The sequence below is a fragment of the Manduca sexta genome, chromosome 24 (genome assembly GCF_014839805.1).
Source record: "Manduca sexta isolate Smith_Timp_Sample1 chromosome 24, JHU_Msex_v1.0, whole genome shotgun sequence".
Taxonomy (NCBI): Eukaryota; Metazoa; Arthropoda; class Insecta; order Lepidoptera; family Sphingidae; genus Manduca; species Manduca sexta.
In genome coordinates, this window is record NC_051138.1 from 5,829,415 (window position 1) to 5,847,120 (window position 17,706).

The 17,706-nt window shown below is 34.7% G+C and overlaps 1 protein-coding gene across 1 annotated transcript; it reads right to left on the reverse strand.

Moving 5' to 3' along the window:
- Positions 1-8,152: 8,152 nt before the first annotated feature.
- On the reverse strand, positions 8,153-11,584 carry LOC115440442 (J domain-containing protein-like). The gene is made up of 3 exons (XM_030164741.2): positions 11,446-11,584; positions 10,397-10,498; positions 8,153-9,472 (listed from the first exon to the last, which is right to left on the reverse strand). Exons 1-3 carry the CDS (start codon positions 11,530-11,532, stop codon positions 9,149-9,151), a joined length of 513 nt encoding a protein of 170 aa, XP_030020601.1. The 5' UTR covers positions 11,533-11,584; the 3' UTR covers positions 8,153-9,148.
- Positions 11,585-17,706: the final 6,122 nt, after the last annotated feature.

Below are 17,706 nucleotides of genomic sequence, written 5' to 3' on the forward strand. Positions count from 1 at the left end.
CCGTTTTTGCAAAATGTTTCATTACTGCTACGCTCCTATTGGTCATAGCGTGATGATATATAGCACTCCAGGAACAAAGGTCTATCCAACACAAAAATATTTTTTCAGTTCAAACCGGTTGTTCCTGAGATTAGCCTTTACTGCTCCGCTCCTATTAGTCATAGCGTGATGATATATAGCCTATAGCACTCCACAAATAAAGGGCTATTCAACACAAAAATAATTTTTCAGTTCGAACCGGTAGTTCCTGAGATTAGCTACCACTGCTCCGCTCCCATTGGGTATAGCGTGATGATATATAGCCTATAGCACTCCATGACCAAAGGGCTATCCAACACAAAAAGAATTTTTCAATTTGAACCGGTAGTTCCTGAGATTAGCTATTTCTGCTCTGCTCTCATTGGGTATAGCGTGATGATATATAGCCTATAGCACTCCACGAACAAAGGGCTATCCAACACAAAAAGAATTTTTCAATTTGAACCGGTAGTTCCTGAGATTAGCTATTACTGCTCCGCTCCCATTGGGTATAGCGTGATGATATATAGCCTATAGCACTCCACGAACATAGGGCTATCCAACGCAAAAAGAATTTTTCAGTTTGGACCGGTAGTTCCCGAGATTAGCGCGTTCAAACAAACAAACAAACAAACAAACAAACAAACAAACTCTTCAGCTTTATATAATAGTATAGATATGATAATGTAAATACATAATAATAATTTTAACAGTCATCACTCATTTATCGCGTACTTATATAATGAATTAAAATTTAAATAACTAATAACAATCCAGGCCGATATTATGGTAGATAGAGACAAAGCGAATATGATGCTAATACCTTAGTCTTGGCCGAACGTTCGCTTCATATCTACCAACTTTTTAGCAATCTTTACTCAACAGCTCTAAATACACGATCCATCCTCTATGATAAAGGGTCTAAATTTAAAAAGACCGAAAGAAACTTCAAATAATATTATTATGCGAAGTCACCACTTTCAGGCGACTTTACAATCTAAAATTAACACTTACAACTAGCCTCGCCATTCTTCTGAGTTCGCTGAAAATGTCCATTTTCATTGCAGCTGATAAAGCGTTGTGCGGAGAGCAATTTAAGACAACAAAAACGTTACATATAGAATTATACGTATACTGTACATAACATTCCTGTTGTTTATACATTACCCTAAAGCTTCTGTCTTCGTTATGAGTCTGTTGCACCGCGGTCGTTTGTTAGAACATTTCAGAACAAACAAAGTAAGTACATGCATGTTGGAACTTTAGCATTGCACACTACTGTGTTTGCTTTGAAACACTCGTGTGTGTTGATCTTGATCTCTTGTATATTAATATTTACATAACAGAATGGTGATACAGTTTTGCATTTCAGAAAAAAAAGAAATATTGTTTTTTTCTTTAATTTTAATAAATTATATTTAATTCGATAGGTCGCCCCTATGACATGACACTCATGGTGAGAAGAGGGTGTCCTGGTTGCGCCTCTGCCTACCTTTAAGGGATAAAAACGTGATCTGTGCTTGTTATTTTGTTTGGTTATAACAAAATTTTGCTAAACGTATAGGTACCTAGGTGTGCTTTCTCGGTATCTCAGCGTATTAATTGAAATTTTTGAAGTATAGTTATCAGTTACACCGGTTAACCCTAGAACGCGATTCACCGGAACGAGCCACTTCGGCGATTTTTATGTACCCCCAAGATCCAAATATAATATTCCTCCAAGACACTTCCTTATGCTCTAGGGCGTTGATTTCAAAAGTGGTCCAGGTCCAACCCCAGGAATCCACGGGGGTATACTTTAGCGTGGTCAAAAAATGGGGTTCACAATTCGTAAGCGGAGGTCCACGAAAAGGTACCTGGTTTTGATAGTAAAGAACTAAAATGTTGAGTTGACTTCACCTATCAATGTAGGCAGATAATATTTTAAGAAGCTCAACGAACTGTTATATATCAAAGCTTGCATATTCTGGGGAATATGGTAGAAAATTAGCTGCAGGGGACCCACCGGGACCAGCAAATTATCGAAAGTAGTCTATGAGACAAAAAAACGTGTGGGACCATCAGCTCTACGGGCTTAGAACTAGACCTGTGTCAATTTATTTCAAAAGCATTGATTTAAAAATATATATATATATATATATTTAAAATAATTACGCAATTGTTACATATCAGAATTATCTAACAATATTTCGTGACAAAAAATAATAAAATATGAATCAAAATAATAAAATATGAAAAAAAATAATGCACTTTTTGAAAGTTTTGAATTACCGACATTTTCCTTATTATTGTCATTAAATAGTGTTGGTTGAAAATTAAAAATGATTTATGCTTTAAGGAGAAATGCACGTAATCGACAATTATAGTGTATTTTCACTATCAAATTAATGAAACAATATCCACATTATATAAACATTTGAAACAATCAAAGTAAAGGTCTTCATATATCATAGAAAAATAGCTCTAATATATCACAGAAATATGATGTTTAATATTTCTCTTTATGTGTAATAAATATCGAATAGATAGCTTCTAAAAATACAATTATAAGCCGTTTTGCTGGGAGCACCGATTTAATACGAACACGACATAGATATTGCTCTATAAAATATATCGTTCTGGAGATGTTTATCCAGGTGTGTCATCGATAGATTTATGAGACTATTTCGTCATTCTTAAAGCCACTCCACGTACATTAACTGCAGGTAAAATATAACTAATTCATATATATATATATAGTTACGTAATTAATTTACATTTTAGTTCATACACTCTGATAACTTTACACAATAGGTACCTTCTTGTTTAATCGCTATATTTATTTTGTTTATATGAGACGAATCGCTCGGTATAATTAGGTTTACCTTGGCCATTGTTTTAGGATTCCCAGTTTAAGTATTCTATTATTGCAATTGCTAAGTAAGTGTACGAATCATTCATCAGTCAAAATAAGATAGTTAGTTATATAAGATCGTGTTTTAAACTAACACAATGCCATGAATCTTTGAAATGTTTCCTTATACATGGAATTAACATGCCATTCATGCCGTTGTCATCAAATAGCTCTTTGTTAAAAGGTCAACAGTGTGGCAACTGGAAAATGGTTCTCAGATTACTTCTTCGATAATACACTTGAAACACATTAATGCTTTTTCAAGAAACATTTCAGTAGGTACCTATGTATATGTCTTAGATACTAGGGCAATCGTAAAAGGTCACACGTTTTATTATTAAAAATGAAGAGAAATGGATTGTGATGTTAAGTTGCGGAAGAAAGCAAAAGGTCACATTTTCTGAAGCGTATTAAAAATAAAGGAAGAATAATGATCTTACGTTGAGGCCTAAGGGGTATTTTTTCGAATATATATATATTTCTTAGGAATCATTTAATGTTGGCTGGTGTTATAATACTAACCGCTTTTGAACCGATCTAAAATGTAGGCCAATAAATGCGTAGTTTAATTACGGCGAAAAGTTGCGCTTCTGTCTACGCCTTTTTACATAAAAGGCGTAAGTGTGTATGCACTTACTCGATGCTTCAATACAAATACAAGCTCAGACAAATAAATTAGTTATGATAGAGGCGTCGTGGATGCCTCTTAGTCTGCAGTCGTTAGCCCTCTATTCAATTTATATACATACATACATAGTTTGCATATTAACTTATCTTCAACGGGTCGTACTTTTTATCCTAAGACCAGTAAATGACATAACGATACATCAATGTCGTTATCAAAATTTAAGGCAATGAGTTGATTATCAATATACTGTGAGTATAAAAGGCGTGTGTGTGCAACACCCTTACTAGTTAAAAGTCATTATACGGAAAAAGTTCTGTGAGAGTCCGAGCAAACTGCAACACTACGTGGCTTTATACAGTGTGCCGATCAATATCTATCTTAGTCCATTAACCCACATTACCAGCCGCGGATATACATAAGGGCTTTTTGATGGTGCCCGTGGATTTATAGAGGCCCCAGTTCCCACTAAAGTCAGAATATTATATTTCGATTTTAAAAAATGTTTATAAGAATGTACCTAGTATAAATAGTTAACACAACCTAAGTTTTTCATTTCTTTTGAAATTTCTTTGTTTATGTGTCTCTGTCATATTCAATAAATATGTTTTGCTATGTTTTTTAATATGTACCGTACATCATTGTCGAAAACCGTTTTTTGACATGATGACAATTATTTGATTAATTAAATGGGCCCCCAGACTAGAATTAGCCCAGGGCCTACCCAACTCTCGGTCCGTCCCTGTACATTTCAATTTAAACTAGCTCACTAACATTACGTCTCATACTCTAATTAACAGGAAAGAAGGCATTTGTTAAACAGTGCCTGTCGCTGCTTATTCAAAGCAAGATATTACTAGCATTGTCATCACAAATAAATGTAATTTACTCAAGTAAATCTCTTATATAATATCTAAGAACGTCTATGGTAGGTGTAAGGTATATAAAGGATGTTGAATACATAAAATATTCTAACTCTCTTTCCTTCTTATTATCTACACTAATTTACAGGCTAGTGGACAACTGCCGACTCCGGGAATTATATCTACAACTTCACAGTTCAAGTAGGTTCCTTGGCTGTCAATTGTCATTAGATAGATGGCTGAATTCCATTATTCGATCGACAAAGGGTATGAAACTATAATTAACTGCAGATGTCTAAGGTTAACAGCAAAAGCTTATCACAAGTCCTCAAGTAACATTAACAAAGTAAATGTTAATTTGGATAATATAATCAATATTTCCATATCTAACTATACAAGAATAATGATAATTAAATGTTAGTTGCTGCGGCCGTCCTACCAACTTTATACATAAATAACATCCCTAGGAGAATTGATTTGGAAAGTTTTACCGTCGCCGGATGTAAGCGGCTAGGTGGATAACTTGCTGAAGAGTGAAGTTTGTATGAACAGCTATATACTATGTATATTTACTTAGTGTTATAAGCGAGTTTATTGTTTTTAATAATACCTACAACATACAAGAAGACTAGATGCTTTAGGTAATGAAATCTCCAGTTACATCCGAGTTAACAAAGTTTTTAATAATGTCTCACAGATACGAGAAGAAATAGCACCTATATTTAATAGCACTATTCACTTCATGACTATCCTATTTTTCTAAATCACAGGGATCTTGAATCTTGTTACATCTTCCTATTATTAAATGACAACATTAAATATTAGTTCCTACCTAATACGTGATTAGCGTTGCGCACGGAAGACCGGAATATGCATTTTTAGTATTTATACGCATTTACTAATTTTACCTAACCGACTACCTCACCTTACCAACTTAGGTACTACATGATATAAATGTTTGCAGCTATCAAAGCACTACTAAATAAACTACCTAACCGTCAAAACAAACATTAGTCATAACTTTTTAACTCACCCCTAAGTCTAAGACCCACGAATCCTCACTGAAACCAATTGCATTGGACCACATCAGCAAAAGGTTTGCCTACACTACACTACTATCGAATGAACCAAGTGCTGGCAACGAACTGATGGTGCACTGGAGTCCGTCGATGGCTAACGATGAAACCGGAGCTGTGTACTGTAAACATCCAGTGAATGGAATCTTCGAGCCGACTGTTAGTGTCGCCCGGTGACGCTCGCGCCTTCATGCGATTATCATATCAATTAAAAGATAACGCTAAATGACCACGTGGGTGGTATATTCTCGAGATGGATTTGGACTGTGAATTTTACATCGCAGTTAAAACAATATTGTCTAATTCACTTACCTTCAAATAAAATCAAAGATGACTTAGGTCAGCTAAACTGATATCAGCTGTTAACCTGTTTATATCAGCTATTGTACTTAGGTATTGTTGTGTCTGGTATATTTTTTTATTGTTAAGTAGTGTATGTACATCACACGGTACACATTTGCAGGGCTTGTAGGTAAACCTAATGGGAAAGCAGTATAGGGACACAGATACCCATACGTATACTATCAAGACCTAAAAATGTTTCAAACTATAAGTTCATGGAGATGTGAGTTCTCAGGTATTTTGTAAGTGACGTAACGCAGGTATAATACTGCTAATACTTAAACATACTTGAGTAGCGTAATTATACAAACATCTCTGTATAGCACGTGCTGGGATTGTTTGCCGCTCACGGAATCCCCGGAATTATTAAACAGGACAGTGTCAATTGTGTCATTTTTACACATTGTGTTTTGTTTGATGGCGCTGGCATTCTGTAAACGCGAATATTACCTGGAAATGTTTTTTAACTCAGAAATGGTTTTATTTTTTGGCCTCTAAATGCTTCTGTTTAACTCGTAAGTAGGTAATTATGTTTTTTACCTTATAAACTGAATCTACATTAAGGCTTTCCATAGATTCTGGCATAAAACCTTTCAGCGAGTTATTCGCCGCTACATAACTACCTGTACATACATAAATACCATAATGGTCGAAATATTTAACTCTTTGTAAACAGCTGTTTGTTGCCACCTACTTACTTGGTATCTTACTTATTTTCGCGATTAGGGTAGAGCGAGATTTCGGCGCTTTTTGGGCATATCACATTACATAGTTTAATTGTATTTCAGTTGTACATTATATTTATAATTCTTAATAATTTTTGTTCGAATTCGTATTTGCATTTATCATTTAACGCCCCTCGCCTAGCGCTGCTAGACCGACCGCTCCTCTTGCTCTACCACCGGGTTAGGGTTATCGATGTCCGTTATAGCATTTGTTCCTACAAATAGACAGTAAATAGAACTCCCTGCTTCAGCACACTGAGATTACAATCTAGGATGATTATTGAGCACAAACTTATCGCATGTTATAAGCGACATAGCCAAGCAAATCTTGGAGCGCGACCACTTATCATGAGTTGGATCGCTTGATCATGAGCAATGAAATAGATAATTATCTACTTATATCGCCATCTAATTTTGTTACGAACATGTTGACCTACATACCTACATTTTGTATAATTACTATTAAGTTACAAGTACAAAAGTAAAGATACGAGTAAGATCTTCCTATAACATTATTAGAAAGGATTACTTAATCGTAAATCGTAATTTAAAATGGATGAAAGTACTACAACGGAGAAACCAGGCGATGTCATGGCTGCGCAGAATCCTATCGATCATTGAAACTGTAAGTACGAACTTAGTTATGGATGTAGCCGTGAACAAAGAACTATTGCAACTTACATCTATCGTAGGTATAGATACAAATAAACAGCATTACTGTTCGTTGAATGGATTTATTCGATTCCGGACTTTCGTAATCCAGTAGAAGGGTTGGATCAAAGCTTCCTGTCTTATGAAAATCCTGTTAAGCTTTATTAAGCACGAATAATTTGTGTGATAAGAATTACTAATGTAATGGAAAATGTATAATTTCCTCGTTTTTTACTAGCTTATTCCCGCAGCTCTTTTCGCATGAATTTCCTTTCTCGGATACCTCGATAAAAGTATAGGTACTTGTAATAAAAGCAATAACTTACAGTGGTTTACGAGTTTACTTCTAAGAAACAACACAATATTTTTTTACTATCGCATTTACCTACTTAGACTCCGGGTCAAGGGTTTATTTTCCAGGAAAATGTAGGTAATTACTACATGTGACTGACTCGGCAATGGATTTCCCTTTACCGCGGTAATTCACCTAGTTCCACCACGCAAACCACATGTTTCTAATGTATTTGTGCAGAGTATTTGATTTAAGAGAATTCTATGTATTTTTTGAATCCATAAGTAAGCTCAAGTGTTCTTTTTTAACAGTACTGACAAAGGCGCAATTAGAGCCTGATTGTACCTACATTGAAGAATATTCATGATAGGTGATACAAATGCGTATCATGATGCTATTTTCGTAAACTTTCAACCTTTATCCAACTTTTATGTGGGGTTCGCGAAACGCATTTTACAAAAATAATAGATAGCTCGGTTATTGCGTATATTAGCCCCTTAGGAGGATTTTTGTTTGGTCTAACTATGGTCGAAATTCTCACACAAAGTATTGGCTGACCTGGGAATAAAACCCATGGCCTTCCTGTCTACAGCCCATATAAACAGACACTAAACCAAGGAGGCATAGTTAGAAAGTTCTCTATTAAGATGCAAATAAAACCAACATCTGGCGCGGTAACCTTTATTGTTTTCAAGATGAGTCACATCAAAAATAAACATATTCATACAATTGTCATGACAATAATTATTATATTTTAATAAGTTAAAACATTGAAATTTAAAATCCACTACAACATTAAACAACACTGATACGTAAATATGTTTCACATCAAAAGTAAATACTGATTAAATATTTAACACATAATAATCTCTACGTTTATAGATCTGTATTACTAAGGGGGAACACAACACCTATGGAACATATTTTACTAAGACAGATACATTTTAAAAGCAGAAATAGACAAAACGTAAAATTAAACAACCTTTTCTCACATTACCCTGTAAATATCTCACAACGACTCCCGCTACATTCACAATCATGTAAAAAATAATATTGCACTTATCAATAATATATAGAGGATCAAAAATATAAAATATTCAAAATATAGACATTCATTAGAGGCTTAAGTATTGTTCTACAGAAATGTCAATAAATCAGACTCACAAGTTTTGTCAGGAATGTGCAAAGCTTACATCTAGGGAATGTATAACTAAGTGTTTCTCTATAATATCCACTGGGTTCGAAACTTACATCCATTTTCTACAACATGTATTGTATTAGACACATTTAAAACATTAAACATTGAACATTCAATACCTAGAAAACGAGTTACATTCGAGAACTTTATTCCTTCATGAGCTGACCTGATGAATATTGTGCCTTTTTAAAACTAATTATATCTAACATTTAGATTTTAGAAGATTTAATTGATATTATTTTAACACCAATAATGTATACAGTTTGAAATGGCAAGTATTATTAAAACATCCTAAGTATGGGTAGTTAAAAACGTTACAACATATATAAATAATGAAGTACATCTGATAAACACGAAATATTTATCGAGGTGGGGCACAAACAACCTCTGATAAAACAAACTTAACAAAAACATTCAACAAAATAAAATATTAATAACTTCAAGCATGGAAGTTGGAGATTCAAATTAAATTTCATAGTTACGGAACTTGGAAATAACTTCCGAAGGGGGCTCTTGGTTGCCGGCGCCCCAGCGGCCCCACAGAGCCGCGCCACCCTCGGAAGCCCTGCGAGCCCCTGGGTTGCTAGGCCCAAGGCTAGAAGGGCCCGACGGCTTGCCTGGCTCACCCTCCAGCATACGATCCTTAGTATTGGGCTTGCTCCAGTGCATGGATTGCTGCACATGATCCTTCATGCCGAGCCACTGCTTGAATCCCATTGCAATCCCGCTCTGCCTCCACTTATCATAGAGGGCACGCTTAGATGGCTCACAAAGGGTCTCCTTGGCTTCCTGTGTAATAAATAATCAAGTCTTAAGAATATAATGAGTGTAGAGTCTATTGCATAAAAATTACATTAAAAATGATTTTTCCCCTTCTTAAGCCAGTAGGATTATATCTTTTATTCTTATGGTACATGCAAAGGCTGGTCAGATGGCCAGAATATCAGGGAATATCCTGAAATTTTGCAACTTATCCCGTTTCCAGTAATTAGACTTTACTGTCCCAGGCTCGCAACATCTACTAGTTTTTCTTCACAAAATTACCGAGTTGTCAGTATTTATTATATTATGACACTAGCACATTTAAGTTAGTTTATTATGTACTGATTATGTTATAAATTTTATAAAAATAAATTATATATCTGAGGTAGGTACAAGTATCATATAATAAAAAAAAAGTAAATTTGAAACCTGCATTTATTCTTTTCTGTTTAAATATACAAGTAAAAATCATTATAAATCTTTAATACCTATTTGTTTACATATGTTTTTTTTATGGTACAACCCACCTCCATTATCACTGTAGAATTGTCCCAGAGACAATAAATCTTTATCTAACATACCTATACTGCTGTGCTAAGCGCAAAAGTGGTATGTCAGGGAAACCTTATTTCAAGATAATCAAAGTTTTGTATATAAAACTGAGATAGAGAAACTCTTTTAAGGGTTTTTTTAACATGTTCTAAACAAGTTATTTAGGTATGTTCAACGGATGGGTATTTCTTTAAGGTATTTTACATCATAAAAATCAAGATTTTGATATATGTAGTGCTTTTAAGCTTACCACAGCAGTATATTGCATTTAAATAATATACCACAGAGATAACAATTAAAACATCAAGTGAAGGGTTAACCATTAGTCGGTTTTCCAGACACGCTATTAATAAAACAACTATTAAAATACTAAGTGAAATATAGAGCAATTCTATATACCTTCAGTTGTTGAAACTTGGCCTCTGCTTCCTTATCTCCATCATTCTTGTCGGGATGGTACTGCAGAGCAAGAACCTTGTACTCTGCAGTTATTTGTTCAACCTATAACCACATCTATAGTTGAAATATGATCAAACACCATACTATGATTGTACATAGAAAAATACCAAAGTTAAATATAAAAACATATGCAACATTAGTTATTGTTGTTTTGTTAATGCTAAACAAATTTCTTGCCATTGTTTCGCAAGGAAGACTAATTTCAGTATTTTTTTCTAATTAGATACATAGGAAAATATAGCTCTAGTTTCTAATATTTATAATAGTTAGATTCTTAATTTTGCTATGAATAGTTATTGTAATCTTTTTATTAATTTCAAAGTTTTAAAAGGATCTAATAGGAATAATTATTTTGAATGCCAGTAAACATTACATAGTTTACATTGCTGATACAAGTCTGGAGCACATACTACACATAAAATGCAAAAACTGCCAAAAGGTATCATTTTCTTAAACCAGTAACTTATATATATGTTATTACTACGTCATAATATTTTAAGAATTTTTCCTTATGACTCAACAACCTTAGTAATGAATGCCAAAGGCCAAGTCTACAAAACAACAATCTTAATTTTAACTTTCTAATAACTTGCTTATTTAAACAAATTATTATCTATATTGTTCTTAGAACGTAATTTGTTTTCCTTTTCTAAATTAAAAAAGTCAAACATTTCATGCATATGTCATGAACAATAAGGTTCCTTTCGAAACTGGCATCTAAAAAAACCAAGACACAGTGGTAATAAAACTTCAAGATCATTATAAAATCCATCCTTGCTGTTCACATAAAAAATAGACAACCGTAGAAGCAATAAAAAGTCTATGCAATTAATTTATCTCAGGATGTAGGTCAGCTTTCTGGGGCTCGGGGCCTCGGCTAGAATAAGGTCATTGAGCAGAACAGTGGAATCAATACATAGATTTGCAAAAATATAAAATGCACTGGCACGGTGCAACTAAAGAATCAATAATATTTCATGCGTACTTACAGTTGAATTTTCATCACAACCCAACAGCGCATAATAATCATCATCAGGATTTCTTTTATAATTTAGTATTTCATCCACTCCCGTCATCTTCACAACCCTCCCGCACAAAATCCCCGGAGCTACTGAGAAATAAAAAAAAATAAAAACGATGTCGAAGGTCACTGATATTGCCAACCTACAAAAATTATCATACAGGTTCTCGTTTACAAGTTCATTTTATAAAATGTAATGCATAATATATTGCAGTGTAATCAGAAACAGATATTTTTATTTAGTACAATTTATAATAGTAGGACTACATAATTATCTAACTTTTCAATCACTATTCACTACCTATTCGCACAATACAACAAGATTGTGAATGAGATCTATTTATTTATATAACTTTGAAGTACGGCTTACCCAATAAAATATAAAAAAACTTCGCTTGCACGATCTTTAAGTTTGTCCAAACTATAAGATGAAATGATTATGCACAAGTTTATAGAATTATATTTGTGAGCATAAACAGGTAAGCGTTGAATATTTCGACACAATTCGGTTTGACTAAGTATATTCGAGTTCTTGATTCGATGGAGTAGTTTGATAACAGACGCGACGATTTTTCGACGTTTTTTTTTGGATTATTTTAATATTTGGTTATAAATTACATAGATACCTCCAAAACTCTTATTTTTATCTATGTATAATTTTATAAGTTCAAACCTACACATTTCGTTCTTCTATTCCATAGAATGAGATCATCGAGTTCATTTGCACGAAGGTAAATGTGCGACATTTTAGATTGAAAATGATTTTGTCTCGCACTAGGGTGGAGGATATTTCATTTTTATCAATTTATATTGAATAATTATGTATTAATTTAAATTTAATTTAAATAAATTAATAAAGGTCGATATTGACCTATTGACATTTGCTCATAACTACTACAATTCCTGTACCTCTGGTAACACTTTATTTGTCAAATACTAATTATACTCTGAGAATTATTCCGTCGAATTTATGGCAGATTGAATTAGAGTCAAAGAGAACCATCGCATATGAGGAACAAGCTTATTCAATATTCTACTCTAGTAACTTTTGGCGCTATCTTTGAAATTGTCGCAACTGTTACCGTAATACGATACATGTCGACGGACACTTATACAAGAAATGGTTCTGCTTACTTAACCTTCCATAGTCAAATTAAAAACACCACTTGTGCTTATCATTTATCTTACTTATCGTTTGTGCTTTCAATCAATAAGTATAATATTACCTATAGTCATTTGTCCTTTCAATGCAGTAGTGACTGAAATAATAGAAAATTGACTAAATGCAATTAAACTGCGAAGCTATAAAGGGAAAAAAAGTGACAGAATTTTCTGTTAGTGTACGAGATAAGCACAAGGCGCCAATAATATTTTACATATAGACGTGTCGTACACTAACAAAATTACACATAAAAATAACGAAGTAGGTATTTACTTTACTACTTTTTGTGAGTATAGTCACAAGCCTTTTTTTTTCGCGGGGAAAAACGTGTTGTCGCTACCACCACTTGGAGGGTCAGTGGAATGGTTATGTTGGTTTACCCGGTCTTACGGACCAATGTCGACACTCGGGAGTATAACACCATCCGTGTGAGCATTGGACCGAGTCCCTAACCCCTGTATACCCTACACCGGCATACCAACCAAAAGCTGCGGTGGCCTTCTTCGGCGCATACGGGACGGCTCCGGGGTATCTTGTTGCACTAAGATAGCTGCTCGGAACCGTCCCAGCGCGATACAGCATTGCGGCACCTCTTCAATTGAAGGGGGCTAAGATGTCACCACATGCTAAATGACTCCTTTGGAGTCTACGACATCGAAAGACCTATCCGCATTGTCGTCCACCTCACAGTCGCTTTAGTCGAGCGAGAAGCCCCCCACTGCTCACCCCGCGACCCTCTCTAAGCCCTAATTATTCGCCTCTTATGACAGGCAGTAGATACCGTGGCGGAATTCTTTAGATGCCCCCGAGCCACAGGGCACATAGTCACAACCCTAGCGGCTCGCATTGATACAGCCCGAGTGTGCCCGAATGGGCCCGAGCCGAGCATCGACCGCCCCGTGGCCATGACAGTCGAATAAAATGCATTTATTAGTTAAAAAATAAGTTACATAGTGTATACTTATTACTAACGTACGAAATGAAACATTTTCATTCACAGTTGGAGTATAATTTGTACATCGTCTAAAAACACAGGAAGGCATTTTATTTATAAAAATACAAAAAGTTAGTAAGCCGACTAGCCGCGACAGTGGTTGGAGCTTGACTACGTGAATGTCGGGCAATTACCTTGCTTTCGTCTTGCCAGTGTTGAGCTCGGACAACGTATCTATGCAATAAAAACATCTTAGCATGGCGCGTCCTTTCTTGGTCTAAGAAAACTGAGATCGCGTATTTAGCGTGCTATGTTGAGGATGTCAATGATATTCAAAATAAATCCTAATGTCGATTTGCCGTAGCTTACAAATCACCCAAAAAAAGGTTCCATATATGCACAATATATAAATTGATGTATTTTGATAACATTACACATAAGTAATACTTATTGCCAATCTCGAACTATGAGCACTTTTAGCGGGAATGCAATTTAAAGAGGCTGACCCGCCGGGCTCTTATTTTTATTATCGTCATCTTGTCAAGCACCAAGTTCAAACATTGCCCAACCTAAAGTTAAAGACAGGATTTTACATCCTAGTCCGTATTCTGAATCTTATATGTGGATATAGAAACAGAACTACGTATGTAGCTTTGTAAACTAAATTTTAAACGATACCTTTATATTTAATAAAACCTTCTTATGATTTTAGCTACTATTTAAAGCTCGTCGGGTAAAGCTATGTAAATTTTTCTCATCAGCATCAGTGTTTACTTCATTGTATCCGATATGGCGGTAGATAGGCTTACCTCCTTAAGCACAAGATGGCGGAAAATATGTGCCCTACTTATCCCCCTAGAATAAAATGTTCTGAGATAAAAGCGCCATATGTTTTGACGAAATTTTGTTTGTGAGTTGAAGTTACTATAGCAACTTCATGAGTTTCATAAGGATCGGAAATGGATAAAGAACCAGTAATCAACAAAACAAAATTTCCTAGAATAAGGACATAAGCCAATATTTTTATGCATGAAAAACTCTTTGGAGCTGTCGAGCTGCCAAAGTTTGATGTTTTATTCGGTCTTTTAGATACAAAACGGCGTGAAATATAAAGTGCTCATGTGCATAGACCAATTTATAATACTGGAAACTCATGTGATTGAAAGTCTTTGTTGAAAGTTATATTAGCGGCTTTTGTTAAAGAAATTGTTAGTTAGGTAGGTAGCAATCTGAGGTAGTTAGGTGTTCATATGTATTGTATTTTAACCAGAATAATATGTTTGTTGGATTAACCATGAAATGTAGACGACTATACGCGATGTTGTTACTCTAGAGAAGTTATGTTTTTTGATATTTTGCCAATGTTTATGACTAGTGCACTAAAATTGAATAGTTCCAGTAATAGGAAAATGTCGAAATTTGTTTTATTATTCTGTATTCAGATTTTTAACTAATTTTACTCTAATTTTTGTTCTTTACTATAATGACTCAAATTATGGGATTTAATAGAAATCCGGTAATGAACATCTTTATAAAATTATACAGTTGCTTTATCTTTTTATTTTAAACATGATGCCTAAAATAGACTGCACGCCTCAAACAATATCCGAAATAGCCAGATCTTTAAACTATACATAATAGGTGTGTTTATCTTACTAATGTAATTTTTGGTCGGCAATAAGTGAATAGCATTTGCGCCATTCTTTATTACTCTTTCCATGTAGTGTCTACTGCCTACTCCTGCCCTTAGGTATGATTTACCGATTTTCTCTACTAAATCCGAGGGCCAAAGGTTATGGTCCATTTATTGCCTCAGAACCAGATTAGCACACATCTCTCCATGTCGTCAGTAGTGAGCTAAATCGCATCCTATATACAGACTATCATCAGAAATCATTGCGATGTAGAGCGCTTTCCCTAAGTGGCCCATAGCTGTTCATGAGTTTTTTAAGTGCTGTCAATGCGCCTGCGTGGTTACTACAAGCAAAAACGATAATTAACAATATTTACAAATCTTAAATACATTGTGTGTCACCTTTTATTACCTTATTAAATTGTTGGAGTGCAACGAGTCATGCTGATCTTCTGCTGAGGAGTTAAATGGATGACGTTTCTTACAAACAGCCATATATCTGCAGTTTGCAATTGAGGGATTGTGATTTTATGCACTTTAAAAAATGAAAAAGTTTTATATCCGTAGGTATCTAAATTTGTGCAGATCTTGATATTTTTCTTATAAGTTAACACAGAAATTGTTGAAGGATTGTTATTTAATTTGGCAACAGATAGAGAGTGTCTTAACTTAATATATTATATGTAAATAGGATTTTTCCGGAAACGGACTGGCACCTTGGCAGTGCCGCAAGCAGGCCCTATATAATAATAAGGAACAATTTGAGCATCTAATTAGGATGACGAGCGCAGCATCAACATTGTTAATAACAATTTATGATCCATGTATCATTTGACTGCCTCGGTAGCGTAGTTGTAATGTGTACTCAGTACAAGCGTAACTATCGTGCTGAAGTCCTGGGTTGGAATTCCGGGTTGGATAGCAAAATAACTGTGACTAGGTTTTTCCACTTAAAAAAATATTTAATGGCGGCTCGGAGTCAGGATGTTGGCGATGTGTTAGCCTCGTGTCTTGGAGAGCACGTAAAGCCGTTGGTCCTGTGCATGATATCTCTCAATTTTTCGGTAGAGTTCATATATGGCAATTTTTACTACCGGTAGAACGATTGTGATCGATAATTATAATCAACCTTTATTGAGCGATCTAACATACAAGAACTTCTCAACGCCATTTTGAATAATGATTAGTTAAAATTTAAACAAATATCGCGGTCCTTTTCTTAACGTTTTACCGAGGTAGAGCGAGATAGCACTTTACTGTAGAGTGCAGAGTCTACCTATTGCCATGTGGTATGGATAAAAGGCGACACTATATATTGAGATAAACATCATTATTTTTTAAAGCCACTGGGAATGATAATAAATATTATAAATCAACGAATAAAACATAATCAATATTTTATTTATTTGACTCTAAAATTTTTTCACATAAGGAACAAAGCAATAGAATTTTTTGTTGTTGCCTAATTTATAAGCACCCTAATTTACAAGGTTTAAATTACACGATTTTCTACATCCAAAACAGCGAGTATGAATGTAAAACTTGCTCAGTCCTCAAAAGTTAATATTAAAAGCCATCAACGTCGCTGAGATGTAGGTATTGTGATGGAAGTACTAAGTTATATGATAAAATTTTACACGTAACGGGTGCATCCGTGGCAGTCTTGCTCTCAGTGATGGGGCAGATAAACATTATGAACATTTTATAGGTCCTAACACCGATACGGGGTTTCAATGTAAATGCATGGTGTATAGTGTCTAGTACCTATATATGTAGCCGTAAGTTTTAATATACATTCAGTCTGAAAGTCAACAATAAATAGTGTTTTTGAGTGTGTTTTTATACGAAATACCATTATATCAGGACGCGGTAGCCATGAATCCTCCATTATATCTGTCTCAAGTTTTTAAACTACAAATCTACTGATAAACAATTGTAGACAGCTCATGTAGAGCTGGTTACTTATAATTAAAGGGAAAGACTACTATGGTCTAAAGTATCATGGTCATACTTTCTAGCATACCGAAGACTGCTTCATATTGAAAAGATTTTTGAAAGAAGACGAAGCTGCAGCTTAAATATGATAGTTCAAAAAAAGTATACGAGAGCGAGAAATCCCCGAAAATAATTATTTTCTATTCAATTATAGACTCTATCGTGCGGAAAACCTTGTTATGTTAATCACACTATAAATCTACTATAAATTAAGTACCTAATTGAACACCGCCTGCATAACAATAATATAACTTTATACACTCAAATGTTTAATTCATTAATGATACCTATTTTCATACCTTTATATCAATCACATCAAGGCAAACAAAAGGGTTAATACATATAGCTGAGCGCTGGCGAAGTATCTGGAGGTGAAAATCAGCACGACGGCACAAACATGAAGGCTGACGACATTGCATATTCTGTGCATGCTCTAGACATTGGCGTCTCATCGCGCTTTTGCATCAAAAATAGCCACTGAAGACGCGCTAAAACGAAGTTTACG